Source organism: Emiliania huxleyi (assembly GCF_000372725.1).
Source record: "Emiliania huxleyi CCMP1516 unplaced genomic scaffold EMIHUscaffold_383, whole genome shotgun sequence".
NCBI lineage: Eukaryota > Haptophyta > Isochrysidales > Noelaerhabdaceae > Emiliania > Emiliania huxleyi.
Genome location: NW_005199097.1, coordinates 9,821 through 36,554, shown reverse-complemented (window position 1 = coordinate 36,554; position 26,734 = coordinate 9,821). Strand labels below are relative to the sequence as shown.

Below are 26,734 nucleotides of genomic sequence, written 5' to 3'. Positions count from 1 at the left end.
AGTCATATGGGTCGTTGGTAGGCGGCCGGGCAGCGGGCGCCGGCGTCCGACCCGCCCGCCGCATCGGCCGCGCCGCCGCCCGCCCATTTGCTGCCGCGGCGGCGGGAGGCGAGCTCGACGAGGCGGTGCAGTGCGTGGCGTGCCGCTGCTGGGTGCACCGCCGTTGCGCGGCCGAGCGGGCAGGCGCAGGCGCACAGGGCGCGTGTGCGGCGGCGGAAGCGAGCGGCGAGGGCGGCGGCGGCGAGGGCGGCGGCGGCGAGGGCGGCGGCGCGGCGGCGGAGCTCGTGTGCGCAGAGTGCGAGGCGCTCATCTCGCTCGCCCGACGCGAGGGAGAGTGCGCATGCGAGCCTTCCGTCGCCGCGGCCGCCGCGGCCGCCGCCCGGCGTGGCCGACGCCTCGTGACGGTGAGAGGCGGCGGCGAGGATGCGGCGCGCGCCGCGGCGTTCTGCGGCGCGGCGTATGCGGCGCGTCGCACGCGGCGCGCGTTCGTGCACGGGCTGGCCCTCGCGGGCCAAGCCGCCTCCTCGTCCGCCTGCCGCGCCGCCCTCGAGCAGGGCGGCGCCGAGCTGCTCGTCCACGTCTTTAGCTTCGTCACCGACGCGTGGACACTGCGCTCCGCGGCGTGCGTGTGCCCGGAGTGGCGCCGGCTGCTCGACCGGGGCGCCGGGCCCGCGATTGCGGCGCTCTGGTCCTCCGCGTGGCTCACCGCGCCGCGCGGGCGGGGCTGGGCTTGCCTCCGGCTGACCCGGCCCGGCGACCGGCTGCGCCTGCTCTGCGGCGTGCACGCGACCCCGCTCGAGCTGTGCCATGCGCTCGAGGTTGAGGCGGAGAGGGCAGGTCTGAGCACTCTCTCCGGCCCGCTCACGCTGCGCGGCTCGGCAGCGTCCTCGCGGGTCGGAGTGCTGCGCGGCGTGGCGCTCTCGCACTTTTACAACCCCGCCGTGACGCTGCTGGGCGGCACGTGGCGGCTCGAGCACTGCTCCATCGAGTCGTCCCGCCCAAAGCACCGCGCGTGCGCCGGCGTCGTGTTGCGCGGAGGCGCGCGCGCACACACCGACACACTCATGCCGCTCGCCCACGCGCGCAGTCGCGAAGGAGAGCCTCGCCCTCGCCCAACCACCTCGTGTGTGTGGAGAAGTGCACCTCGCCGCACCCAGGTGCGCGGCTCGAGCTCGTCGACTGCACCATCTCGACGGCGTCGTCGGCCGTGCAGATCTGCGACGCCGAGTGCTCCCTGCTCGCTCGCGGCACGACCTTCCGCAACGTGCGCACCGCGGTCTTTGCGGAGCGGGGAGGCCGCATCACGGTCACCGGCTGCGCGTTCGAGACGCAGCTCGGCAGCGACGTCGCCCTCCGCCTCTCCGCCGACACGCGAGGGGCGGTGCGCGGCAACACCGCCTCCGGCCCGCGCGCGCTCTGGGGCAGGCTGCTCCCTCCGGCCGGCGTGGAGGTTGACACTGCGGCGGGGGGGGAGGTGGACCAGCTACCTCTCTGAAGGCGCCGAGCCGCGGGGCCGCACAGCCGATGACGATCTGTTCCATGCATGGAGTACGACCCTGCCGATGGGCGGGCGTCGTGCTGACTCGGAATCAGTGCCGACTCTTCAGAGAGAGGTGCGAGGCGCACAACGCACCCCTATTTTTGCGACGGCCCACTTCCGTAGAGACTAGTGTACGGCATAGAGTAAAGTTATCAGCGCAGTAGAGAGGACATGGACGGCGTCTGGACTCCATAAAATGGCTTATCGCGGTACGCACAAATATGTTAGGACGTAGACTGAAAAAGCCCACGCCCCCCGCGAGAGCCACACAGAGAGACAGACGCGGAGACCATTCCGGAGACGCACCCTCTCCAGCTACTCTCCACAGACCACAGCTCACGCATTGTGCGCTCTCCCCCACCGTGGGGCTCAGAGCACAGAGGCGAATTGTTTGGTAATGCAAAAACCTCTGCAGTGTAAGTCCCACGTCACACACACACACACACACACGCACACACACACACACACACACACACACACACACACACGACCAACTTGACAGCACACAGACGAGACGCATGTGATGAGGACATTTGATTTTTTCAGCCTGCGCGGTGCGGCGCCGTCGGGGGCGAGAAGCACGAGAAGCACCGCCGCACAAGTCCTGGTACAAGTGCGTCCGCCTGACTCGCGTTCACGGCGCGACACTGGCCACCTGTGCCCGCCCGACGCCTTCCCAGCTCATCCCGCGCGCCGGCGGCCGCTTGCCATCCGGGGTGGACCAGAGGAGCCGCACGTCCCCCCTCAGCTCCATCTCGGCGAGAGTCTTTTCGAAGTCGACCCCGCGCGGCACGACGATGCGCAAGCAGTCGGCGACGCAGCCCTTGCGGTTGTGCACCCCCTTGGACTCGTCGCGGTACAGCCGCTTGATCACCTTGTGCAGCGCCTCGGGCGTCATCACCTCGCTCGACGCGCCGCCGCGCTCCTCCGCCCACGCCGCAACGCCGCGCAGGACCAGCGAGCGCAGCTGCGGCAGCTGCCACGGCCAGCCGCAGCACGCGAAGGCGTCCCCGATCGGGACGGCGCAGAAGCGCGGGTCGACGAACCGTCCCGCGCCTGACTCTTGACGCAAGATGGCGGCGCCAACCTTGGCAGCCTCCCGGGCGGCGGGCGAGGCGTCGTCGAAGAGGGCCGCGGCCGCCGCCGCCGCCGCCGGCGTGTTGTTGCGCAGGTGAGCACACGGCAGTCGTGCGGCGCGCCAGTTGCCTGGTGAGGGGGAGGCGAGGGGGGGGGGGTGAGGGAGGGGGGGGGGTCATCTTCTCCACACACGCGAGGGGGGGGGGGGGGGGGGGGGCAACGCGCCGCCGGCTGCCTGCGTCGAGGAGTACGGCAATCTCTCGGCAATCTCTCGGCGATCTCTCGGCGATCTCTCGGCGATCTCTCGGCTGTCTCTCGCCGTTGTGGCGGTTGGTGTTTGGGAGGTCGCACGGCGCGCAGTGCAGGCGCAGGTCTGCGCTCGCGCGCCCGAGCTCCCACCTGCAGATGCGGGGAGATTTGGGGAGATTTGGGGAGATTTGGGGAGATCTGGGGAGATCTGAGCTCCCACCTCCTCTCCGCCTCCTGGTACGACTTGCGAGTCTTGATGCCGTGCACAAAGAGGGCGCGCCTGGACCACCAGTACTCGTCCTCATCTCTCGGCTCGATCTCGGCTCGATCTCGGCTCGATCTCGGCTCGATCTCGCGCCTGGACCAGTACTCGTCCTCGGCAGAGAGGGAGGCGACGGACTCCGTCCAGCGAGTGCGCTCGATGATGTAAGGGTCGTTGTAGTGTCCCGGCACCGGCACAATGTGCACCTATGGGACGTGTCTCAGACATGTCGTGGAGGTGTCCTGGACATGTCCCGCCACCGGCACGACGTGCACCTGGCGCTGCTGCGTCGGCGCCGCACGAAACACGTTGAATCCCACGCCCGCGTCCTACAGGGAAGGCTCAGGGAAGGCTCAGGGGAGGCTCTGGGAAGGTTCGGGGAAGGCTCCATCTCCTCCGCGTCCTCGTGGTGCCACATGTGGCTGGCGTACGGCTGCGCGGCGCACCGCTCCGGACGCTTGCACGCGACTCCGCGGTCGTTCCGCTTGCGCGCGGTCTCGTAGAAGTCTCGGAAGGCGGCGTCGGCCGCCATCGCCACGGCGAGGGGCCGCGACATGCAGACCTGCGTGTGCGGTATCGTGCAGCAGAGCAGCGCGTGAGTACGAGGGGTGCGAATGCGCTGGATACAGCTGAATACGGCCGAATGCAGCGGAGTCCGCGTCCTCTCGAGCGCTGGTTGGGAGACAAGAGCGCGTCTTCCGCTTCTAGTCGCGCAGGCCATGCCTCCGCTCATGTAGGGCACCGGACCCGCGGCGTGCGGGCAGGGGGGATAGCGCGATCCGTCGGGCATGCCTCCGCCGCCGAGGATATCGCTCAGCGTCTTGGCCGAGTCGCCCCACCCGCCGCCGCACGCCTGGAAGCGGTGGCCCGCCTCCCAGCCGCGCCACTTGAGGTGGCCAAAGTAGACGTGGGCTGTGCGGCCGAGCGATCGGGTCACGTTGGCGAGGGTCTCGCCGAGGCGCGAGAGGTGGACGAGCGTGTCGTCATCGCACTTGCAGTACCACTCGTACCCCGGCGACTCGGCGCCGCGCGAGAGCCAGAACGACGCGCTCTTCTCCGTGACGACGCCGACGTGCGGCAGCTTCTCGCGGCCCTCGACAAAGATGATGTCCTTGTGCTCCTTCTCCTCCGCCTTGAGCTCGTCCCACTCGGGTGGAGGCCGCTGCGTGTTGTTGAAAAAGGTGGTGCCCAGAACAAACCGCACGTCCACGTTGGCTGCGTGCTGGAAGTGGCCGGCCCACTTGCGCTGCTGGGCGCGCATTGCGGGCTTGACAGGGTTGGACATGACGCCGAGAAGAACGCGAGGTGGTGGGTCGCGCGCGCTCATTTTGGCAGCGTGGCACGGCAGCAGATCGACCAGCTGGGTGCGACCCTCGCCGACTCGGCCAGAGGAGGAAAAGAAATCATTTTAGGCGCCATGAGTGTTTGTCTCTCAGGACTGTGTGTACACTCACATGGCCGCACAACGAAGAACTCACATCGTTACATGGGCCTTGCAACCGGCCAACCCCAGCTATACGTGTTAACAACAAAACAAAACAATCATCAATCTCTCTCAGTCTCTCTCTCTTACCCTGGGATCTCTCCGCCCAGTCCGGGCCGCACCGGGGGGGTGGCGGGTGCGTCCAGCGTCGAACCTTCCATCAGCATCACCCTGTCGGAAGCGGCGTGCCGGTGGAGGCACGTCCGGGTTTTGGAATTCAAGTTTTTTTGTTTTTATGCTCCACCGCATCGAAATACGTACAGGTACACCCTCTCACGCCACATGCACCTGGAACCACCTCTCGACTGGCGCGCGACAGACAGGACACCGCTCCATCTTTGCGGAGCACCGGCCGCAAGCGCACACATGGCCACACGGCGTCGCTATGTGAGACTTCGGGTCGGTGAAGCAAATTATGCACGTCGTCTCGCCGCCCATCGTGGACTCCGGCGGCCGGCCCGTGTCGAAGCTAGCGTCTGCGAGCGAGACGAGGGCGTGGGGCGGCGGGGGCGCGCCGTGCGTGGGGGCCGGTGCTCCCGCGTCGGCCGCCGCGGCCGCCGTGGCGGACCTTGGCGGGCGAGAAGAGGGAGGGGCCTCTGCCGCAACCGCCGCCGCCGCCGCCTGCTCCTCCGCGCCATCGGTCGGAGTATTCATGACCGGCTCCTCGGGTGCTGTGTTGATGTTGCGTCCCAGTCCTGCAGCTGCCCTCGCCGCCTCACTCAACAGCTCCTCCTCTGCCACCGCCGCCATTTCACCTCCTCCGGTCGGCCGCCTCGGCGGCTCCGCCGCCTTCCTCCGCCGCCGCCGCTCGCGTTTCTGACGCTCGCGCTCTGCCGCCTCTGCCGCCGCCTTCTCCCGCCGCTCACGTCTCTGACGATCGCGCTCTGCCGCCTCTGCCGCCGCCTTCTCCCGCCGCTGCTGCTGCTCACGCTCCCGCTGCTGCTCGTAACGTGCCCTCTGGACGAAGATCGGTGGCTCTTGAAACGGAGACAGCACGTGCTCAACCGTCCAGATGACCACGTCCAACACGGTGAATGCTGCGCTCTCGAACAATGCAACAAAGGGCCGCGCGCCGCCCTGCCAGTTGGCGGAAAGGATGAGAAGAAGGGGGGGTGCAAGCCCCAAAAACCAGTCCCCCCAATGGAAGGCGCAGAAGGATGTCACACAAACGAGCGCATCAAGCCACGCCACCATCCTCCCGGGAGAGGCAAAAGCGGCGTGCGGGGAATTTAATTTCTTTTTTTGGTCTTTTCACTTGGAGTTTTCTATCTGTCTGATGTTCCGGGCCGACTCAATGGTGGATTCTGTCAGGCCCAGGGCCACCTTGTGGCCCTGCCAGGGGTACCTATTTCGAGTTTGTGCATACGACCATTGTGTTTTATGTGGGGGATCATGTGTGTGGGCTCTGCGGCTGCCTCGGCGTGCCTGGGGCGCGCGCGTGGCGCGTGGCGCTAGCGGCGCCGCGCTTCCCTAGCGTGGGCGTGGGCGCCCCTGCCCCAGGCCGGCCCGAAACAGTGCCGTGCGCGCCGTGTGGGCGGGGCTCGACTAGTCACTAGACATATGCGAGTTTGAAAGTCATGAAACCCAGTTTGCTGTTTTTGCTATTACGATTCATTGAAAGGCCGCGGCGCATTGCACGCCAAGCCGAACGAGACGGAGGCGATGGCTCTGTGCGCGCACAGCATCTCACGTAGTCCTTCGGCTTTGTTCTTTGGCTCTTTGCCTCTTGGCTCGGGCCTCCGCCTCCTCCTCCGCCGAGAGGAAGAAACGAGGCGGCAGCGCCGCGCGCATGGCCTGACTCCAGCTGGCGCCCGCGTGCACGCGAAGCAGCACGTCCACCGCTGCGGGCAGCGTGAGCACGCCCGCACGGTCCACCGGCTGGGAAGAGCGGCCTGCGCCATGCATGCACCAATGGCAGTGAACACGGCTGAAGATAGCTGAACACAGCTGAACACAGCTGAATGCAGCTGAGAGACGTGCCGCTGTTCCAGTGCCGTACTCGAGGAAATCACACGGATCCGCATCTAGCTAGAGCGACCCAGCGCGGCGTGCTCTGCGAGCGGTATCCGCGCCGCCGCGACGCCGAGCGCGGCGGCGCGGCGGAGCGAGGCGTGCCTGTTCACAACACGAGCAGGTGTGAAGAGGCGCTGTTCACACTCACAGCACCGCTGCCTCCCCGGCGAGGCTTCGCCACGCTGCGGATGTGTGGCAGCCCGGTCGTCGGGGCGTCTTGTGCTGTCCCAGTCGTTGGTCTGACTCTCTTTCGTCTGTGTGCGTGCGTGCGTGCGTGCGCGCGTGAGGTGTGTGTGTGTGTGTGTGTGTGTGTGTGTGTGTGTGTGTGTGTGTGTGTGTGTGTGTGTGTGTGTGTGTGTGTGTGTGTGTGTGTGTGGCTGTGGCGTGTATCTGTCCGTCTATCGAGGCGTGCTTGACCACAGTCCCGTCCACGAGACCGCCGATCACGTACGTCTTCTCCGCCTCGAGCGGCGCCTGGGGAGAGTCTGATCTTGGGTGGTCTGTGGTGGAGTGTGCCGCTCCGGTGTGTTGTGTGGTCGGTGTGGAGCGGTCCGACTCTGGCGCTCTCCGAATCCCACGGCACCTCCAGCACCTCCTCCGCGTCCGGGGAGAGATAGACGATGCCTGCTCACAGCGGCGGTCTTCTTTTTCTCTTCGGCGTCTGATTTCTTTGCCTCCGGCGAGAGGCGATGCCTGCACACAGCGGCGGGGTGAAGAGGCGCCGGCCACCTCCGCAACCACTCGAGTCGCGGCGCGCCTGTCCACGGCTGCGGCTCTGAAAGAGGCGCTGTTCACACGCCCACGCGCACGCGCCTCGAGCAGCAGCTTGCCTTCTCTCCCAAAGTGGTCGCTCACTTCGCCGTCGAGCCGCCCCACCAGCCACCGCTCGTGCTCGCCGCCGGCCGGTAAGCACTCCGCCGGGCACGTCCGCAGCGAGGCGAGGTGCATCGCAAACGGCGCCGGCGCCCGCCGATTGAGGGCCCAACATCGGCCGAGCTGCTGCGAGAGCGAGCGGCGGTGCCGCGCGGACATGAGGGCGGTGTACGCGGGAGCGAGGTCGACCACGAGCCGCGGGCCGCTCGCAAGCGCCGCGAGGACACGAGATCGTTGCTCCTCGCGAAGGGCAGCCGCGGCACGCGCGCGCTCGTTCCTCAGCCTGTCCTCCTCCGCCGCCTCTCCACACCGCGCCCTGGCCTCCTCCGCCTCTGCACACCGCGCACGCGACGAGGATGCCGGGAGGTGGACGTGACGAGCGGTCGGACGAACTCGAGCCCGGAGACGGCGCAGCGCTACCGAGCGCATTTTCGTCTGTCTGCTAAGAGCCGCAACCGCTCCTCGCTGCTCGTCGACCTCGGCAGCTGCCGTAGGCCGGGGCCTCTCTCACAGCACAAATGCACGACAAGGGCAGTTCGGGCTGCGTTTTCTCATCCTGCTACCTTCTTTCTTCTTTCGCTGTCCAACCAGCTCCACGCGCGTCGTGTGCGGCCGTCGCTTCCGTCCCGCTTCCGTTCCGCGGTGGCGTCGTGCTCGCTCGTTCGCTGCCGCTGGAAGTGGAGGAGGTCGTTGCCGCAGCCTTCCGGAAGCGGTACCCGCCAGCCAAGTTTGCCGCGCTGTCCTGGGCGCAGCTCACACGCAGCACCTGCTCCATCAGCGGGAAGGTCTTTACAAAGCTGCCCTCCTGGGCGCAGCTCACACGCAGCACCTGCTCCATCAGCGGGAAGGTCTTCAGCTCCGCGTGCTGCAGGAAAGCCAGCATGTGCTCAACGTAACGCATTCTCTGGAGCAGGAGCGGTCGCGTGAGGTTGAAGGCCGACCGATAGATCCTCTCGTCGGCCAGGTTAATGTAAAGGGATCTGTTGTGCGTGGGCGAGGGCATCTCGGTGTGCGTGGACGCGGGAGAGGATGATAGGACGGACGCGCGCAATCATCCAAGAAAGAGAGCAAGGTGGCCGCTGTTTTCTCGAGACAGAGGGCCGCGCGGCGGCCTCTCTCTCGAGACCTGAGAAGCCGCCGCAGGCGCGCTAAAAAATCCCTGTGATATTTATCAGCTTACAATGTAACGAACGCCGCACACTGCTTTCGGCTTTGAACATTCTTTCTTTCTGGTAAAAATTCTTTCTTTATGTAACGAACGCATGCATTTATGCGGACCACACACACAAACATATGCCGCCACGCGTGAGCCCGTCGAGCGGCGCCGTGCTCACGCGCGGCCTGTCGGAGCTCCAGCTCCAGGGGCTGCCTACTGAGCACGACGTGCGACCCGTCGAGACGATCGTCGAGGCTGCCGCTGCCGCTTCCGGTCTCCAGGGCGCAAAGGCTCCGCTCCTGGAGGCGCTGGCGCAGCACGGAGTGCAGGCGGCGTGGCAGCTACAGCTCGCTGACCCTGAGGACTGGCAAGCGTTTGCCGCACCCATTGGCCTGAAGATTGCCGTCAAGGCCGAGCTGCTAAAGGCGACGATCGATCAGGGAGTGCCGATGTCCGAGCTGCTGCGGCACTTCCTACTGCTGCCGGCTGCAGACGGCACGCCGCCTAAGCGGTTGCGGTCGATAGCAGCCCCCTTCCTCTCGCTGCTGCTGGTAAAGCCGGCTGAGCGACAGGGTCTCATGCTCAAGACGTTTGAGCTCACTGGGGTTGTGAGCGGCCTTCTCCTCACGGTGCCGATCGCAATCCTCGAATTTACCGAACGTGATGCGGCTCAGACCGGCCAGGCGGATGAAACGATAGAAGAAGGGTGGATGGACGCCCTCGCTGGATTCGTTTTTGTCAACCTGGCATTGGTCACTACCATCTGCATCAACAGCGCCATGTTTGTCGTCTCGTCAGGCTGGCAGGCGTCAACCCGCTACTATGAGGCGCTGATGCCAATAATAGGGGTCACATTCCATCTGTTCGCCTATGGTGGCGTCTTCCCTCTGACTGTCCTCGTCTTGAACCGCCTCTTACTCTGGGCCGGCAGCCCCGTTCCCGTACTCGTTCTCAACGTCTGGTCATTCGTGCTGAGCCAATGCTCGACCCACTTTCTTTGGAGCTTCCACATCAAAGGCATGGCCCTCGAGCTGTACCATTTTCCGTGCTGGCTGATGTCGATCATTCGCGTCACGTGCGCACCACTTCACTTTTGCCGGCTCAGCGATGCTGCGCTGGAAGGGCCGGCGAGGCAGCGAGCGCTTGAGCTGCGACAGCTCGCGGGGATCTGTGAAAGCTTGGTGAAGTGAAGCATGGGTGAATATAGTTCTAGCAACCCCATTTCTAGTATACAACAGACCCGTGGGGACGCGGGCTAAAATTAGTCTGTGTCTGTACTCTGGTCAGTGGTGTGGAGTCCGACGGGGAGACCGCAACACAGCCAACGTGATTTTACACCGCCACACCGGTCAGAGAGCGCACCACCGAAACTGACTACTGGCCACCCCCTACAAAACACACAGCCGAGAGTACACCTGTCAGTACGGTCTCTAGTGCCCACTCGGGTGCCGGTGGCATCAGGCGCCGCAAAGGAGTGAAGTGGCCAGTCGGCTCGCGAGGCGCATCCACCGGCCGGCCGAGGATTGGGTCGAGCTTATCGCCGGTGCGCTCACTCTCCGCCCTCGCCCCGGCCAGCAGGCTCGCGTGGTTCTCTTCCTCCAGCTCAGTCTCTTCGAGGATCTCAGTGTTCTCAGTTCTGTCGACGGCTGGAGTCTTCACTGAGGCATTCAGGTCGTGAAGCATCTGAGGCGCCTCAGTTACTATCGAGCCATCCCTGCCCCGATCGCTCCCCGCCATCTTGCCCTCGAGGCGACAGAAAATGCTACGGGTGCCTTCGCAAGCGACTCTCAGCCCAACGAGTCGACAGCGCGAGCAGGTCCTCCAGGACGACTTGGTCGACCTTGGGTGCGGGAAGAAATTCCTGGAGTTCTTTCCTTCTCTGTCTATCCGCACCGAAGGAAAAAAGATTTTTTTAAATTCTTTCTGTGTCTTCGCCGCCCGTTCCCGGCACGCTTTGTGCGGGGCCGCTTTGTCTCCTCTGGTCCCTCGGGCAGTCCTCGCGCTCGCTACGATGCTCGCGTCACTCGCGCGTCGCGGCGTCGGCCGCCTGCATTGCGGAGGGAGGCAGCACGCCATGTCGAGGCTCGCATCACGGATTCCGCACTTGCCCGCCACTGCGACACCACAGCTCCGGTCTTTTGTGTCGGGCCGCTCGCCAGCCGATCACCTCTCCGACGAACTCGCCGAGGCTAACCTGCTGCTGAGCGACTTGCTAGACGACGACGACCGCAGCTCGGATGATTTCAAGGCCGACCTCGAGGAGGTTCGTGCCGCGTACGCTGCGGTGCGTGAGGCCTATGACGCAGCGATGGCGGCACTGCCCGAGAAGGAGCAGGTGAGCTTGCGAAAGAACTTCGACTTGGCTGTCGTTGGCCTTCGCGATAAGCTGGTGGCGCTGGAAGAGGAGGCTGGTGGCGTCTGAACTCCACCAGTATTGTTTTACGACGACTTTTTGAGACACACACACGTCGGTTGTCTCGAGGTCAGACCTTACTTTTTCAGTGTACTTTGTATGAAGCTCTTACGTTTTCCCTCTGTTGATGACAACACTTCTCGCTGGTCTGCCCGCTGCGCGCTGGTCGCTGGAGCCGACCATCCGTGTCGGTCGCGCGCGCGCACTCCACACACACTCACACCACGACCACACGATGAGCGCGCCCCGAGGCCCAAATCCAACCAAGAAAAGCCAAAAGCACGGAAAACAACTCTCTCACACAGCAACTCTATTTACGGTATTGAATAGTGTATTGCTAAAAATCTCTCTCTCTGGAACACTGGGTGCGTGTGGAGGTGATCAGTGTGGTCTGACCGGGTGGTATCGCCCCGGTCTAGGCCCTCTGGAGTCTCGTGAGGCGTCCCTCGTCTCTCGCTCGAGAGATGGTCATCTGAACCCGAATCATCGGTGCCCAGCACGTGTATGTTGAGTCGTACGCGGTCCTGCGGTTTGGTCGCGGGAGATAGCTTGCCCACGGTGTCGCGGGCCTCCTCAGCCGAGGAAGACATGTTTGTAGAGAGTATTCAAAGTACGAAGGTGTGGTGTCACACCGGTGGGGGGAAGACGCCAGCTGCGCCGTGTTGTGGTGTCACAACAGTAGAGAGGTCGACTGTCTCGCGGCGCGGCGGCCCCACGAGAAGCAGTCAGAGACAATGACGTGCCAAACTTGCACAACGGGAGTTGGGGAAGCGTGACGTCCCAAGATGTCCAATATTAGGGGTCTGGGTGTCAACGACGTGCCACTGCGCAGGGTGTGGGAATATAGGGATATGGGGACACGGCGGACTATTCATCACTCTGGAATGAGAGAGAGAGAGAGAGCGAGGGAAGGAGAGAGAGAGAAGGAGAATAATAGGTGAAGCCTCTCGATGTAGGTCAGGCCACCGGTCCTCATGGGCGTCCTCGTGCCTCACCTCCTGCGACACAAACATGACCATTCCCCCGGGGAGGGGCGCGGCAATGAATGGCAGCTGGGGAGTGTGGCACTACGTAGGAACGTTTCGGCACACCCAGGGGTGGAGGCTGCATCGCGACGCATTTGGCATATCCATGGAACAGCCGTCGCACGGTTCGCAAACATCAGACGTCGAGACGTTCGAGCGAGAGCCGGGCAAAGCGAAGGAAGCGTCGAGCGCGACGAGCGACGTAGCAGCGGCAGCGGGGACAGCCGCGACACCAGCCTAAACGCCTGGAACCCTTGAGCGAGGTTGGCGTTCACCTGCTCAAATCCCTGCTGCACTTCTGCATTGTGCTCCTCCGCCTGCCGACCAAGCGCCGCCGTCGCTCGGCTCTGCTCCACCATCGCCTGACGCTGCTGCGCGACTTCATCGGCCAGCGAGCTGATTTGCGACTGGTGATGCTTGAGTGCTGCAGCATTCGCCCGAGCAAGCTTGGAAGGGGCCGCGCCCTCAAGCATCTGCAGCAGCCGTGCCTGCTCCGCAATGTACTCGAGGCGGGAGGTATGATACCGCTGCTCCAGTTGGTCGAGGGTGGCTTGCCCCTCGTCCACCTCGGCTTCGAAGGCACCCAGCTCCCCGTTTAGCACGTTGAAGCAGAGCGCCGCCTCGGTGAGCTTGCCGTTGGCGGAGAAGTCACCATTCGATAGCTGCTGCCCGTAGGTCGCCGCTGCCTGCCCGACACAGGTTTGGAAGGCGCACCGCTCCTCACGGTAGGACGCGAGGAGCTCGGCGGTGGCCATGTACCGCTCCCCTGCGCCGTGCAGATCAGAGGCGAGCCTGGCGATGACTCCAACATCGTTGGGCATGAGCGCGGCTGTGCCTTCCTCAGCGCGTTGCACGAACTGTTGCACCTGCAGCTGTAGCGCCTCCACGCCGTCGGTCGAGAATCCCGTGACGTCCTCGGCAGGGACGTAAGGTCGCATGCCCGTTCGGGCGTCAAAAGGTGGTTGCGTGGTGCTCAAACCAGGAGGCGAGTCCACTGCGGATGGCTTGATCGCTGCCACGTTCAAGTCAAACCCTTTCGGGTCCAGTAAGGCTTCCGCCGAAGGAGGGCTCGCCGGCAGCCTGGCAGAAGGCATTCCAGCTGGCGTAGCCCTGACCTCGGCGGAGCCAGGCGACGATGGCTTGTCCAGCGCATCGGTGTCGTCCTTGGGCCCAGTACGCTCCAACGTGGTGTGGAGGTGATCAGTGTGGTCTGACCGGGTGGTATCGCCCCGGTCTAGGCCCTCTGGAGTCTCGTGAGGCGTCCCTCGTCTCTCGCTCGAGAGATGGTCATCTGAACCCGAATCATCGGTGCCCAGCACGTGTATGTTGAGTCGTACGCGGTCCTGCGGTTTGGTCGCGGGAGATAGCTTGCCCACGGTGTCGCGGGCCTCCTCAGCCGAGGAAGACATGTTTGTAGAGAGTATTCAAAGTACGAAGGTGTGGTGTCACACCGGTGGGGGGAAGACGCCAGCTGCGCCGTGTTGTGGTGTCACAACAGTAGAGAGGTCGACTGTCTCGCGGCGCGGCGGCCCCACGAGAAGCAGTCAGAGACAATGACGTGCCAAACTTGCACAACGGGAGTTGGGGAAGCGTGACGTGCTGAGCCCTGGCTGTCAGGCTGTCAGGTGCTGTCAGGTGATCTGTCGGGCTGTCGGGCAGCTGTCAGGCACTGTCAGGTGCCTCTGTCAGACCAGCTGTCAGGTGCTGTCAGTGTGCTGTCGGGTGCTGTCGGGTGCATGTCTGACAGGCGAGGGGTTCTGTAGCTGTCGGGTGCTGTCGGAGCTGTCGGGTGTTGCTGTCAGACGCTGTCGGAGCTGTCAGAGCTGTCAGGCTGCTGCTGCTGTCAGACGGTGGGCTGTTGCTGTCAGGTGCTGTCAGGTGGTGCTGTCGGGGTGCTGTCAGGCTCTGACACACACCAGCCACACTTATGACACTATCAAGAGGAGACCAGCAGGACTCTACTACACATACATACTCTAGCCTCTACTCTGCCTCCGGTCCCACCATCTTTTTCATGGTGGACGAGTGGACGTCACCCATCTTCTTGTCTGCCGCACTGAGAGAATAGCAGAGAGGCAGGGTGGAGTGCTTCTTCAGGTACACCTTGCTGATGATCTGGTAGTTGCTGGTCCAGCGGAAGGCCTCCCCATCGTTGTCGCTCGTCAGCTTGTAGCTTCATTTGTAGTAGCACAGCCGCCGGTGCTAGAGAGGGGTCCGCAGAGGTGGCGGGCGGGAGGGTTGAGAGAGAGACCCATGACCATCCCATGACTACATGGACATGGACCACACTCACATGTCTTTGCATGTAACTTTGTTATACCCTCAATGGGGCACAAAAAAGAGGCTCTATGGGGTCTGTGTACGGTCTGTGCTGCTGTCGGGCTGTCAGGCTGTCAGCGCTGCTGTCAGGCCACTGTGTGCTGTCGGGCTGTCAGGCAGCTGTCAGGCTGTCACGTTAGGGCCTGACAGCGACGGAACCCCTCGCCTGCCAGACTCTGCTGTCAGGCTGTCAGACACGTGCTGTCAGACTGTCAGAGAAAGTGCTGTCAGCGCTGTCAGGCTGTCGGGCACTGTCAGGCGCTGTCCGGGGGTTGCTGTCAGGCTGTCAGACCAGGGCTCAGGTGACGTGCCCAAGATGTCCAATATTAGGGGTCTGGGTGTCAACGACGTGCCACTGCGCAGGGTGTGGGAATATAGGGATATGGGGACACGGCGGACTATTCATCACTCTGGAATGAGAGAGAGAGAGAGAGCGAGGGAAGGAGAGAGAGAGAAGGAGAATAATAGGTGAAGCCTCTCGATGTAGGTCAGGCCACCGGTCCTCATGGGCGTCCTCGTGCCTCACCTCCTGCGACAGTGCGGTTATCACGCGAAACCCCATTGAGGGATGCCCATGGGCACATATCTGCCCCTTGCTACAGTGCTAGAAGGTGGACGCGGCGCAGTGTCACACGGCGTCGATGGAGTACACGCAGAAGCAAGAGTGCAGCATACAAGAGTGCCGCATGCGAGGGCAAGGACCGCTCCAAATAAATAAATAAATAAAACGGACACCTCTACTAGGAGATGGGTAAAAAGGAACAGGTCCCCGCCCTGCGGTCTTTGTGCAGGGTTCTTTGTGGGTGTGGTCGGCGACTAGCCGGGGTCGTCCTCCCGATGGGGGACTAGCACTTTAGCCGTCTTCCACATGGTCCCTCGGGTCCCTGCTGCTCCTAATCTCTTCGTACATCCTCCTGCTGATCTCCGCAACGTCCTGCTCCCTCCCTCGTCTCGCCCTGCGCGTCTGCTCCGCCTCCCCGTCGTCCGCCCTGCGTCGTCTGGTGACGGGTCCTCCATAGTCGGTTGAGGTCGCCGCCCTCCTCGTGCCTCTTCCCAACGTTCCCTCGGCGGTCGATGCCGTCTGGTCCGCCTCCGCCGTCCCCGGGTCTGCCCTGCCCTCGTCTGCACTAGCTTCTGTTTCGTCATCACTGGCGCCTCTCCTCTTCTTTCTCCTCTTCTAAGGACCGCTCCAACGTCCAACGCCTGCTGCGGCGTGAGTTAAATATGGTGTTACTGCACGTGCATATATGTGTTTTTGCCTATAACAGTTTTTTGGATTTTGCCCCTTGGTCGCTAAAGAACGCACACAGAGGTCACACACAGAGAACATACACACACAACTGAGACCCAAACTGCGGACACGCCCTGGTTTCCCCCTCCCCAGACTCGCGCGTGGCGGCCTTACCTCCGCGCGCTGCGCGCGGGACCACGGTGAGAGTGGTGGCGCGCACCCACCGGCAGGCAGAGGCAGCAGGCAGCAGAGGCAGCAGGCAAGTAGCGCCGGCGTCATTCGACGTCATGACTTTGTCGCCTCTCCCGCGTGCGGCAGCGGCTCCACGCCTACGCCATCATGCCAGACACACGGTTCCAGCGGGGGACGTACAAGTATGGTGCCGTGTGCTCAGAGCGCAGCGTGAGTGCGGAGGCTGCGAGTACAAGGAATACGACGGAGTGCAGCCGAAGATGTGATGTGTGTTCCGCGAGTGCGTGTGCCCCGCCGTCCGTGCTAGGGCGTAGACTGACTGACTGACTGACTGACTGCAGCCGAAGACGGCGGAGTACAGACGGAGTTCAGACGGATCCGTGTCTACAGGTTGCCGTCTGCCGCCGTGTGCGCCCCCGGCATGGCGTGGAGTGTGTCGTGTCGCCCTGGTGTGTGCTGCGCAGCTGTGCGCCCGCAGCGATGTCTCTTTTCACAAGGACACGTGTCTCCGCATCTGGGCCTCCTCGCCGCACAGCCGCAGCGCCGCGAGAAGCAGCCACAGCAGCGGGTCGAGGAGCAGCACCCGCGTCCGCGGCAGCCTCGCCCACCACGGTAGCCCGCCTGGGTGCACCAACATGAGGGCGAGAAGACGGTCTCGTGCAGAGTCGTCCAGAATACAAGCGACACAACTACAGTGGGTTACAGCTGAATACGGTGGAATGCGTGTGCCCTCTCGAGCGCTGGTTGGAATACAAGAACACGATTCATTTGCGCTTCTAGGGTGTCTGGCCGGCGATGGCGCCGGCGGCGTCGAGGATCGTCGCCGCCCTCGCCGCCAACTCATCTCGAGTCCCCTCGTTGTCAATCACGGCGTCGGCACGAGCGCACTTCTCCGCGAGCGGCATCTGCGCCGCAATCCGCTTCTCCGCCTCCTCCGCGCTGAAGCCGTCGCGCGCTCGCAGCCTCTCCAGCTGGGTCGCCTATGATATCATAATGATTTAGTCTGACACATACTGCTTTTCGCAGCCGCTCCGGCTGGGTCGCCTCGGCGACAGCGACGACAAGCGTTGTGCAGCAGAGCCAGTGGAGCGATGTCTCGAAGAGGAGCGGCGCGTCGATCAGGACGGCCGCCTCGCCGCCAAAGAGCGCAGCGGCGAGCTCCGCGAGGAGCTGCATCAGCATCGGGCGGTGGGTCGCCGCGTTGAGAGCGCGCCGCTTCTCGCGGTCGGAAAATGCGATCCTTCCGACCTCGGTGCGGTTGAGCTCGCCGCTGGGGAGGAGCGCGCCGTCGCCAAATGCTGCGACGATGTCCGTGTAGGCGGGCAGGCCGGGGCAGACCACGCGGCGAGCAATCTCGTCCATGTCGATGACGCGGAGGCCCCAACTGGCCGCCGCCGTCGAGACGGCGGACTTGCCGCAGGCGATGCCGCCAGTGAGGCCGACGATGCGCATCGTGCGAATCCTTGAGTGGAGGCGCGATGCGCGGCGCCCCGCGAGGCTGCCCGGCGTATGGTTCCCAGAACGACACGGAAAAGAATTTAAACGGAAAAGAATTTTCTCCTCCACATGTCCGCGGTCCGGTCGCGCCACCGCGGCTGCGGGGCTGATAGAGCAGGCCGGCTGCGGCTCCTAATGTACCTCCGCTTTTGGGTGGCGGTCGCGCGCTGCCGACGGCGCTCGCCGGCGCTACGGCGCTCGCGGCGCGCTCGTGGCGTTCAGGGCGGCTCGCACACGCACACACACGCACACACACACACACACACACACACACACACACACACACACACACACACACACACACACACACACACACATGCACAGACACACAGCCCCTTCCCCTCCCCCCTCAAGGGCGAGGACACGCACCCAGGCCGCACCTCTAGTGAGGCCCGCATAGTATGTGGGAGACTCGTGCCGCCGCCCCTGCCACCCCTGTGTCAGTGTGCCTGTGGTTGCGAGAGACTGCCAGTGAGAAGCTGGAGGCAGGTCGCTAGACTGAGATGAGACCGCCAGTGGATGTGGGAGTCCACCGCGCACCGCGCTGCGAGCCTGTCGTGTCCCTTGTCAGGAGCAGGAGAGCCCCACCTGTCCCCCTGATCGTCCTTCCAAAATCCTGCTCGTGCAGGTGGGGACCCTGTCCTCGTCCCATCCCTCGTTTGGCGTGTCTGTTTTCTTTCTTTCTTTTCTTTCTTTGTCCGTTGAGTTCTTTTTTCTTTGTTTCTTTGAGCTTAGCCTTCGATGTTATGAAACAACGCAAGGCGGACATGGCATGTTTTAGTTTTGCGTGCATCTTTCCCTCCCTTTGAACGTGCGGGCGGCACGGCTGTCTGTTAACAGGCGCTGGCCGCCCGCGCGCGCGCGCGCGCCGGACCGGCTCCGGCACGTTCGGCGCTGGGCGGCGCGCGTCACACTGCGCGTCGCGCAAAAAAGCGACGCAGGGAGCGCTCGCTGCTGCTACGGCGGCGGCGGCGGTCGGCCAAAAGGCAGACGGCAGACGGCAGACGGCAGACGGCAGACGGCAGACGGCAGACGGCAACGGCTCGGCTTGGCGCGGACGCGCACGCGCGCGCGTCGCGCGCCACGCCCCACGCGTCGCTCCGCGAGGGCGCGCGCCACCACGATTCGAACCGGTGCCAAAAGGCGCCGGAGCGAACCGCGGTCCGGTCGCGCCACCGCGGCTGCGGGGTTGATAGAGCATGCCGGCATGTACCTCCGCTTTTGGGTGGAGGCATCGCGGCGCGCTCGTGGTCGTTCTCAGGGCGGCTCGCACAGAGCGCCCACACATGCACACACGCACACGCACACGCACACACACACACACACACACACACACACACATGCATGCATGCACAGACACACCACACAGCCCCTTCCCCTTCCCCCTCAAGACCTCAAGGACGAGGACACACACAGGACGCACCTTCCTCTAGCGAGGCCCGCATAGTATGTGGGAGACTCCTGCCGCCGCCCCTGCCACCCCTGTCAGTGTGCCTGTGGCAGCGAGAGACTGCCAGTGAGAAGCTGGAGGCAGGTCGCTAGACTGAGATGAGACCGCCAGTGGAGTCGGGAGTCCACCGTGCACCGCGTTGCGAGCCTGTCGTGTCCCTTGTCAGGAGCAGGAGAGCCCCACCTGTGCCCCTGATCGTCCTTCCAAAATCCTGCTCGTGCAGGTGTGGACCCTGTCCTCCTCCCCCATCCCTCGTCTGGGTTTGTCGGTTCTTTCATTCTTTCTGTTGCGTGCATCCACTCTGCTCGTGATCGCCATGGCTGGCGTGTCCGCGTTCATGTCATCGGGGACCCTCAGTCTGACGGCCGTCAAGGTCCTAGAGTCTTGGATCGAGCACACTCTCAAGCAGCGAGACGCGCCCGCTCCTCGCGGCCGCCAGCTCGGCTACATCTGCCCCAAAGGACTTTCTCCGGATGGTTGTCAAGATGCCTTCGCGGAGCTCTCGGGCCGGGGGCCCGGGGGCCAGTACGAGGAAATCACCAGAAGGGGCTTCCACGCTCTTCAATGCCCTGATGCTGCTCGGCGACAACTCCAACCAAGACGGGTACGATGCACTAGCCCCAGCCGTGGGGGGGGTGTTGCCGGCGCTGGTAGATGATCTCTCGGAGAAGAGTCGGAGGGACCTTGGCGCCGGGGTTACGAGGAACTTGCAAGTCGTGGCCGAGGCGGCGACGGGAGCGGTGCAGAGGTGGATCCAGCTCAACGATGAGGCTACCGCGCGCATATAATGAAGAGAGAGGAACACATTGAGTGGCTGAGGAAGCTCTTCGCTGGGTGGAAGGAGGCACGGCCAGCCTTGAGGGAGTCGCGGAGGAGGAGGGATAACGCAAGCAACGCAGGGACGGGCCAACAGCCAGTGGGACGAACGAGGGCCGCGACGGCGGCCCAAGCGGGAGGGAGCGGAGACAGTCGGCAGCGAGCGAAGTGGGTGAGACTGATGATGCTCCTTCGACTTAGGGAGCGGTTCAGCTGCTGGGCGGGCTTCAGGCTGGTGCTCACGCGAAAAGGAATCGACGCGATGTACAAAGCATACAACAAGAGGAGAAAGAAGAGGACGGACATCAGTGATGACGAAACAGAAGCTAGCGCAGACGAGGGCAGGGCAGACCAGGGGACGGCGGAGTCGGAGCAGACGGCATCGGCTGCCGAGGAAACGTTGGGAAGAGGCACGAGGAGGGCGGCGACCTCAACCGACTATGGAGGACCCGTCACCAGACGACGCAGGGCGGACGACGGGGAGGCGGAGCAGACGCGCAGGGCGAGACGAGGCACGAGGGAGGGAGCAGGACGTTGCGGAGATCAGCAGGAGGATGTACGACGAGATTAGGAGCAGCAGGGACCCGAGGGACCATGTGGAAGACGGCTAGTGCTAGTCCCCCATCGGGAGGACGACCCCGGCTACGGCTTTAGTCGCCGACCACACCCACAAAGAACCCTGCACAAAGACCGCAGGGCGGGGACCTGTTCCTTTTTACCCATCTCCTAGTAGATAGGTGTCCGTTTTATTTATTTATTTATATGTTAGTCCAAGACGCGGAGACCGGGCCATAAACGTGCTCAGCGATTTCCCCCCGGTCTCACCAATGTGTGTTTCTTCGGTGTCAAAAGTGCTCGCCTGGGTGCTCCGCCGCCCCGCTTACGGGCCGAACATCGGGGTCTGCCTCTGCCGCGGCGGCCTCGGGGTCGTGGGGCACCGCCTCCATCTGCACACCCGGCGCGCCCTGCAGCATCCGCAGGTTTTCGAAGACCTGCTGCCGCACGGTGTCGAGGTACTGCCGCGTGTTTGCGTTCTCCATGGTTGCCGATGGCGTCACCTGCGAAAGAGGGCCGGTGGGGCAACGGTCGGTCGGCCGCTAGAGTGGGCCAGAGTGGGCCACGGAGAGGAGAGGCCCAAGGGTTTGGTACTGGGCGCGCAGGGTACCTACACCCTAGGGTACCCGAATCCCAGAGCAGGGGCAGGTCGGGCGCACGGCGGGCAGTGTGCGACGGTCGGGGGGGTCGGTGCGGCGCGAGCTGGGTGCGCTGGTGTGCTGGCCGTGGGGAGGCTGCTCCGACATGCCCTGGGTCAGCATGACCGTGGCCAGAGGGCCCGCTGGGCAACACGGGCGACTACGAAGTGTGTGCCCTCCCCCCAAGAGCGCCGGTGCGGCCGGGGGCCCCAAGGTTCGGTCCTCTGCATGTGGGGTACGCCGGCGCCTGCAGCGAAAAGTCGGGGGCGAAGTGCTCGTAGTAGTCGTTCCACGGCAGGTCCTCGGCGAGCTCCTGTGAGGAGAGGGGGGGGGGGGGGGGGGGCCAAATGGGGCGGAGCCCAGGGACAAAGGGGGGTCCAAAGGGGAAAAAGGGGGGGGGGGGGGGAAACGAAAAAAAAGTGAAGGGGCGGGGGGAAAAAATAAAAAAAAAAAGGGGAAAAAGGGGGGGGGGGGGGAGGAAGAGAGAGGGAGGGAGTCACACGCGCCTCTCCCAGCACCACCGCCGTCTCGTACGCCCAGCAGCGAGCGACGTTGCGCACCGTGTACCTACGCAGGAAAGGGCCAGAGAAGAGTCCGCGGATGGCTCAGACAGACACACGCACGCACACACGCAGAGAGAGAGAGAGAGAGAGGGAGAGAGAGAGAGAGAGAGAGAGAGAGAGAGAGGGAGAGAGAGAGAGAGAGAGAGAGCGAGCGAGCGAGCGAGCGAGCGAGCGAGCGACACGGCGCGCCCGCCCTAACACTACCCCCCTTACCCCCCTACCCCGTGACCCCCGACCTACCCCCCTTCCCCTACCCCCCTACCCCCCTACCCCCCTTCCCCCTGCCACGGCGCACCCGCCCCCCCCCAGCACAAGCGACGGCAGGTTGTACGACAGCATGTGCCGCAAGCACTCGGCGTGGCCGCGGTGGGACAGGTTGAAGCAGCCGAGCCGGTCGCCTACAGGTAGGTTCCAGGAGAGGTCTAGGACAGGTCCAGGGCAGGTGGAGCCAGCCGAGCCGGTCGCCCGCGAGCGAGTCGGCGCCGCACTGCAGCACGAGCGCGCTGGGGCGGTAGAGGTTCATCACCTCCTCCATCACCGGCTTGAACAGCCGCTGGTACGCGTCGTCGTTCACCCCGTCGCGCAGCGGCACGTTGACCGAGTAGTACTTGCCCGCCCTGATGCCGACGTCCTTGACGTCGCCGGTGCCGGGGAAGAAGAAGTCGCCGTACTTGTGAAAGGAGACGGTCATCACGCGGTCCGTCGTGAAGAAGGCCTCCTCGACGCCGTCGCCGTGGTGGATGTCGATGTCCAGGTAGAGCACGCGAGCGTGCACCTTGAGCAGCTGCAGGATCGCGAGCACGATGTCGTTGACGTAGCAGAAGCCGGACGCCTCGGATCGCTTCGCGTGGTGCAGCCCGCCCGCCCAGTTGATCGCGACGTCGGCAGTGCCAGCGTTGAGGCGCATCGCGCCGTCGATCGAGCCTCCCGTGTACAGGCGGCAGTAGTCGTACAGGCCGTCAAAGACGGGGCAGTCGTCGCCGACGGTGAAGCGCTGCAGCTGCTTCGAGAAGTCGGGCTGGTTGTCCGGCGTCACTCGCCGCAGAAAGTCGACGTACTCCGCGGCGTGGAACTGGAGCATCTCCTCGTCGGTGGCGAGGTGCGGCCGGCACACCTCCATCTTCCGGTAGAGGTGGTACGAGAGGATGAGGTTATGCGTCATCGCCAGCCGGTGCGGCTTCATCGGATGGCCCGGGCCGTAGTAGTAGGAGCCCATCGTGTCGGCATCGTGGAAATACGTCACCTTCCTCTTTGACGACGCGGCCATCAGTTCCAGCGCGCCGCTGCTCTCGAGGCTCTCAGCGCGCTGGCTCGGAAAAAGAGGAAGTGGCAGCGGATCGGGGCGCTAGGGCTCTCTTGCCCGCAACCCGATGCCAATCATCCGGCCCGCTGGGTGCGCTTCTGAGCTCCCCGGCCCTGGATGTGCGGTTGCTGACTGCACTCCAAGTGCTCCAAGGGCAGAGTGGCCCGCCACAACGACGATACCTACCCAACCTCAATTTTATAGCAGGCCCCGCCCCCAGTTCGTTCGGTCTAGCGTAGACTGAACAGGCGCTCGTGCAAGCCCTACCGCATCCGAAAGTCGCAACTGAGGCGGCGGGCCCCCGTGGCGTGACCCAGCGGAGCACTCCTTCGCCGCTCGTGGGGGGAACTTCCCGCAGAGCGGCAGCATGAGAGGCGCAGAAAGGCTGCGAGTGCTCGACGAGTCTTGCGAGCTGCGCGGTCAAACCTGGGGGGAACTGACCGCATCAGGGTGGACTTCCGAAACCTGGGTGAGCACCTCTGGCAGTTCTCGCTCCCCATCGAGCTCTTCTTGCCGCACGGCTCTTGCTGTGTGCCGGCACAGAGCTCCGTGCCAGCCCTCCAGCGAGATAGGAACGAGTGTATCGCTTTGACGGATCGACCGTGCTTGTTATCAATACCAATCTCACGTACACAGTTACACTCCAGACGTCCTGTACTCTCCTATCCGGCAACCGGCGAGACGCTGTCGTGAGCCAGCCGCTCTTGCGGCAGCCGCCAGCGGAGGCCGAGCGCGTCGCGTGAGTTGAAATCGATGCTGCGAGTCGAGTCAGGACCCGATTTGGGGCTACACACCTTTTTCCCGAGTGTGAACGGCGCTTGTTGTGTGACGGTACATCTGACTTGGTGGCCTTCGCCTCCGCCGCTCACTTCACCCCCGCGAAAGCGACCCGGTCGGGGCCCTCCCTCTCCTCGCCGCCGCGGCGCGCGGCCAAGTGTGAAGTGAGAAGGTTCGGCACCCAAGCGGCTGTGCGTCGGAGGGAGTGAAGTGAGTCAGAGGTCGGGTTAGGTCGCGGTGTGTGTGTGTGTGTGGTGTGTGTGTGTGGTGTGTGTGTGTGTGTGCGGGTGTGTGACTGTGTACACGTGAGGTCTTCCCGGTGTCGGGACGGCGTTTTGGTCATATCGTTTCGCGGGGCGTGTTGTGGTCAGGCAGTGCGCCGGCCATCGTAGGAATGATGTGGATGAGGGTAACAGGTAAGTCTTCGTCTCGTCAGTCCACACATCCGACGGGCGCGCGAGGCGGCAGCGTAATCGGGTCCGAAGTCAGGAATTCCCCGAGTGGTGGGAACGGCGTTTGTTGTGTGAACGTCGCGGGGGTGGAGGGTGCGTATGAGGCGGAGATGATGGAGGCGCTCGCCGCGTGCGGCGATTGAGCGCCTCCCTCTCTCTCCGGCTGCGCGCCTGACCGGTGCGGCCTCCGAGTCGGCGTCTAGCGCGCGCGAGAAGGTTTTTGCTCGCCTTCCCTGGGATCCCGTGTTGCGTGACTCTGTGCGATTTCTCTCTCTCTCTCTCTCTCTCTCTCTCTCTCTCTCTCTCTCTCTCTGTGCGATTTCGGTTCCCAGGGGTTGTGCGTTTACGTGAACAGCGCCTTTTGCCCGCCGGCTGTGTCGGAACCCAGAGTGTATTCATGTCCGTGCTTCTGCTTCTACTCCAGCCTGCCGCGCAGCCGACCGGCACCGCCCTGACCGCCAGCAACAGCGAGAACCTGGTCTCGGGAATGGTCAGCAACGGCGACTACCGCATCTACAATGTCGAAAAATGCGACTACAACGTCACGCTCTTCTCCGTCTATCCCGTTTTTGCCGCGCACCAGATCGAGTGGAACACGATGGGGAAGACCATGGCGTGGTGGTCGGTACTGATCGGCCTCCCAAAGACGGCCGACATCTCGGAGACCGAGAAGGTGAGATTCTACGCGAGCGGCGCAAAACACGTCGCGAAGGTGGCAAAGGGCCTCCACCTGACGGGCAAGCGCGTCCTCGACTTTGGGTGCGGGCTAGGCCGGCTGAGTTTCGCGTTTGCCAACCAGCTGGGTGCCCCCGTGACTTGCGTCGACCAGAGCGTGCCCCACTTGGGAATCGCGGAGCAGGACCCCTCCCCCCCCCCCCCCCCTCCTCCCCTCCCACACACACACCTCGTCACCGCTCAACTATCTCGCTGCGCGCACCGGGCCCCTACACCCCGCACCTCAGGAGTGGGCCAAGCGCAAGAAGGCGGGCGCGGTGGAGTTTGTCGCCTCCAGCCCCGACCTTCTGGCCCCAATGGCCAAGACGCGGTTCGACTTTGTGCACAGCGTGATCGCACTGCAGCACATGGTGCCCGCGCTGCAGGTTGTCTACCTCGAGCAGCTCTGCGATCTGCTCATCCCCGGCGGCTCGGGATGGCTGCAGATCCCGCACAAGACGCCAGGGGACACGGGCTGCGACATGGGCGCGTCGATTCGCCAGGGCGGCATGCAGATGCACTCGACGCCGCTGCATGCTCTCAAGAAGCTGTTTCGACGCCGTGGCTGCCGCGCAGACATCACCGACGCCGGCAGAAGTTACATCGGCGACGACGCTGGCCGGAGCGCCTTCGTGAAGCTCAGGAAGCGCAAGGCAGGTGGCGAGCCGGGCCAGAGCGCAGAGGCCCAGAGCGCCACCCCCTAGATCGTGAAGACCGCAAGCGGCTTACCTGGTCACACGGCTTAGTGAGTGGTTGGGGTGGCCTCAGGCATCCCCAAGGGAGCCTCTGCGGTGCCACATAAGCAGCTTAGTGATTGTCGAGACTTTATCGTTGGAAGATCTCGCAAACAAGACAGACACTACTATGGTCTATGCTCTCTATGGTCACCAGTAACAGGCTACAGGGCTAGTGCCAATTCACTCTGGCACAGATCGCGTTACAAAACCTTGATTTGACCATTTGCGCCATTTGGTACCTCTCGGTGCCTTCCAGAGGAAGCTGCGACCCTGCCGAGTGGACGGGGGGCACTCGGCAGGTGGCGCGGAGTGCCCCCGTCCACTCGGCGGGATCAGGCAGCTGCCTCTGCGCGTCCTGGAGATGTACCAAATTGTCGCCGCCGGAGACGACTCGACGCCGCTGAGATCGGAGATCAAGCTCTGACAGGTCGCATGTCGCTCCTTTGATGCCGACGTGACTCACCCGTGCAGATCACATCAGTACACGGACTTGACGCGCTCGGTACGACGCCTGCGACCCGTCTCCGGTCAAGTGGCACGACGCTCATCGCGCCTGCCAGCGCTGCCGTGCAGGTTGCCACGACGAGGTCGGGCACGCTTCTATACGCTCTCCCAGCCTTCCTTTCCGTCCCATTAGGCAGCCTGGGAACGGTGGCGGTCAGAGGCAAAGCCTACGAGGGGTGGTGGAACCACATGTCACGGCTACTGCCGGCTCGACCCCACGATAGCCTCCGAAGGCTGACTTTGCGGCACCATCATCGGACGATGTCGACGAGTTGGGTCGCTCTCGCGGTAGCCAGATGACCGCTCATACTAGTAGTATCGGCCATGGCCGCAGGGAGCGCGGGGGAGGGCGCTGGGAGCAACACGGAGCTCCGTTGGAGACGTTTTCAAGATTAGCGTGTCAGAGTGAAATGGCACTAGCCAAGCAGGGTGCACCGCGAGGCCGAGGGTGGGAGAGGGCGACGTAGAGTATTTTGCAAATACGTAAATGTATACGCGCTAGGGTTATGGATCGGTAAGGATGCATATCACGATGCGAATGCATAGGGGGCAGAGTGCATACACATAACACTCAGTACGGGTAACGATTGGAGCAGTGTCATCGCCCGGCCGCTGTCCGCGGCGCTCTGGGACTGGGTGGCGGTGGCGGCGCTCCAAGAGAGGCGCTCTGGGGACCCCCCCCCCCCCCCGGTCCCGGAGGGCGGGGGGGGGCCTTTCTTTGGGGTGCGCTCCCTCCTCTTGGCGGGCTTTTGGGCCCCGGAGCTCGGGGCCCCCGCTCTAGGATTGAAAAGGCCTCCCGCCGCCGCCGCCCCCGCGGGAGGTCGCCTTGAGGTGGAAGAGGAGAGCTTGCCCCTTCTCTGGGGGAAAACCCGCGCGGGACCCCGGGGGATCTCCC

The 26,734-nt window shown here is 63.9% G+C and overlaps 9 protein-coding genes across 9 annotated transcripts; 2 read left to right on the top strand and 7 right to left on the bottom strand.

Moving 5' to 3' along the window:
- Positions 1–1,939: 1,939 nt before the first annotated feature.
- On the bottom strand, positions 1,940–4,512 carry EMIHUDRAFT_458813 (hypothetical protein). Its single transcript, XM_005771479.1, has 5 exons — positions 4,497–4,512; positions 3,847–4,469; positions 3,532–3,690; positions 3,404–3,457; positions 1,940–2,636 (listed from the first exon to the last, which is right to left on the bottom strand). The coding sequence occupies exons 2-5, from the start codon at positions 4,453–4,455 to the stop codon at positions 2,175–2,177; spliced, it is 1,284 nt and encodes a 427-aa protein (XP_005771536.1). The 5' UTR covers positions 4,456–4,469; positions 4,497–4,512; the 3' UTR covers positions 1,940–2,174.
- A 332-nt stretch (positions 4,513–4,844) lies between these two features.
- On the bottom strand, positions 4,845–5,361 carry EMIHUDRAFT_243276 (hypothetical protein; the record flags this gene model as incomplete). The annotated part of the gene is made up of 3 exons (XM_005771478.1): positions 4,845–4,881; positions 4,961–5,080; positions 5,180–5,361. The coding sequence occupies 3 exons, from the start codon at positions 5,359–5,361 to the stop codon at positions 4,845–4,847; spliced, it is 339 nt and encodes a 112-aa protein (XP_005771535.1).
- An 802-nt stretch (positions 5,362–6,163) lies between these two features.
- Positions 6,164–8,500, bottom strand: EMIHUDRAFT_243275 (hypothetical protein; the record flags this gene model as incomplete). Its single annotated transcript, XM_005771477.1, has 6 exons — positions 6,164–6,212; positions 6,302–6,503; positions 7,062–7,098; positions 7,181–7,248; positions 7,434–7,829; positions 8,086–8,500. The coding sequence occupies 6 exons, from the start codon at positions 8,498–8,500 to the stop codon at positions 6,164–6,166; spliced, it is 1,167 nt and encodes a 388-aa protein (XP_005771534.1).
- A 1,571-nt stretch (positions 8,501–10,071) lies between these two features.
- On the bottom strand, positions 10,072–10,390 carry EMIHUDRAFT_243273 (hypothetical protein; the record flags this gene model as incomplete). The annotated part of the gene is made up of 2 exons (XM_005771476.1): positions 10,072–10,083; positions 10,163–10,390. The coding sequence occupies 2 exons, from the start codon at positions 10,388–10,390 to the stop codon at positions 10,072–10,074; spliced, it is 240 nt and encodes a 79-aa protein (XP_005771533.1).
- Positions 10,391–10,664: 274 nt separating this feature from the next.
- EMIHUDRAFT_118162 (hypothetical protein) lies at positions 10,665–11,075 on the top strand (the record flags this gene model as incomplete). Its single annotated transcript, XM_005771475.1, has 1 exon — positions 10,665–11,075. One exon carries the CDS (start codon positions 10,665–10,667, stop codon positions 11,073–11,075), a length of 411 nt encoding a protein of 136 aa, XP_005771532.1.
- A 406-nt stretch (positions 11,076–11,481) lies between these two features.
- EMIHUDRAFT_118161 (hypothetical protein) lies at positions 11,482–13,185 on the bottom strand (the record flags this gene model as incomplete). The annotated part of the gene is made up of 3 exons (XM_005771474.1): positions 11,482–11,590; positions 12,033–12,064; positions 12,367–13,185. The coding sequence occupies 3 exons, from the start codon at positions 13,183–13,185 to the stop codon at positions 11,482–11,484; spliced, it is 960 nt and encodes a 319-aa protein (XP_005771531.1).
- Positions 13,186–16,609: 3,424 nt separating this feature from the next.
- On the bottom strand, positions 16,610–17,285 carry EMIHUDRAFT_75561 (hypothetical protein; the record flags this gene model as incomplete). Its single annotated transcript, XM_005771473.1, has 2 exons — positions 16,610–16,798; positions 16,848–17,285. The coding sequence occupies 2 exons, from the start codon at positions 17,283–17,285 to the stop codon at positions 16,610–16,612; spliced, it is 627 nt and encodes a 208-aa protein (XP_005771530.1).
- A 3,059-nt stretch (positions 17,286–20,344) lies between these two features.
- On the bottom strand, positions 20,345–22,604 carry EMIHUDRAFT_419321 (hypothetical protein). Its single transcript, XM_005771472.1, has 5 exons — positions 21,782–22,604; positions 21,648–21,750; positions 21,296–21,356; positions 21,037–21,102; positions 20,345–20,654 (listed from the first exon to the last, which is right to left on the bottom strand). The coding sequence occupies exons 1-5, from the start codon at positions 22,566–22,568 to the stop codon at positions 20,442–20,444; spliced, it is 1,230 nt and encodes a 409-aa protein (XP_005771529.1). The 5' UTR covers positions 22,569–22,604; the 3' UTR covers positions 20,345–20,441.
- Positions 22,605–24,281: 1,677 nt separating this feature from the next.
- On the top strand, positions 24,282–25,453 carry EMIHUDRAFT_458810 (hypothetical protein; the record flags this gene model as incomplete). Its single annotated transcript, XM_005771471.1, has 2 exons — positions 24,282–24,716; positions 24,847–25,453. The coding sequence occupies 2 exons, from the start codon at positions 24,282–24,284 to the stop codon at positions 25,300–25,302; spliced, it is 891 nt and encodes a 296-aa protein (XP_005771528.1). The 3' UTR covers positions 25,303–25,453.
- Between the last annotated feature and the right edge of the window lie 1,281 nt (positions 25,454–26,734).

Coding starts and splice junctions, on each gene's coding strand:
- EMIHUDRAFT_458813 (XM_005771479.1), bottom strand. CDS start 4,455: ATGAGCGCGCGCGACCCACCACCTCGCGTTCTTCTCGGCGTCATGTCC. Junction 3,691..3,846: donor CCTACATGAGCGGAGGCATG/GCCTGCGCGACT, acceptor CCGCACACGCAG/GTCTGCATGTCGCGGCCCCT. Junction 3,458..3,531: donor GCCACATGTGGCACCACGAG/GACGCGGAGGAG, acceptor CCTTCCCTGTAG/GACGCGGGCGTGGGATTCAA.
- EMIHUDRAFT_419321 (XM_005771472.1), bottom strand. CDS start 22,568: ATGGGCTCCTACTACTACGGCCCGGGCCATCCGATGAAGCCGCACCGG. Junction 21,357..21,647: donor CTTGTGCTGGGGGGGGGCGG/GTGCGCCGTGGC, acceptor TTTCCTGCGTAG/GTACACGGTGCGCAACGTCG. Junction 21,103..21,295: donor CGGCGGTGGTGCTGGGAGAG/GCGCGTGTGACT, acceptor CTCTCCTCACAG/GAGCTCGCCGAGGACCTGCC.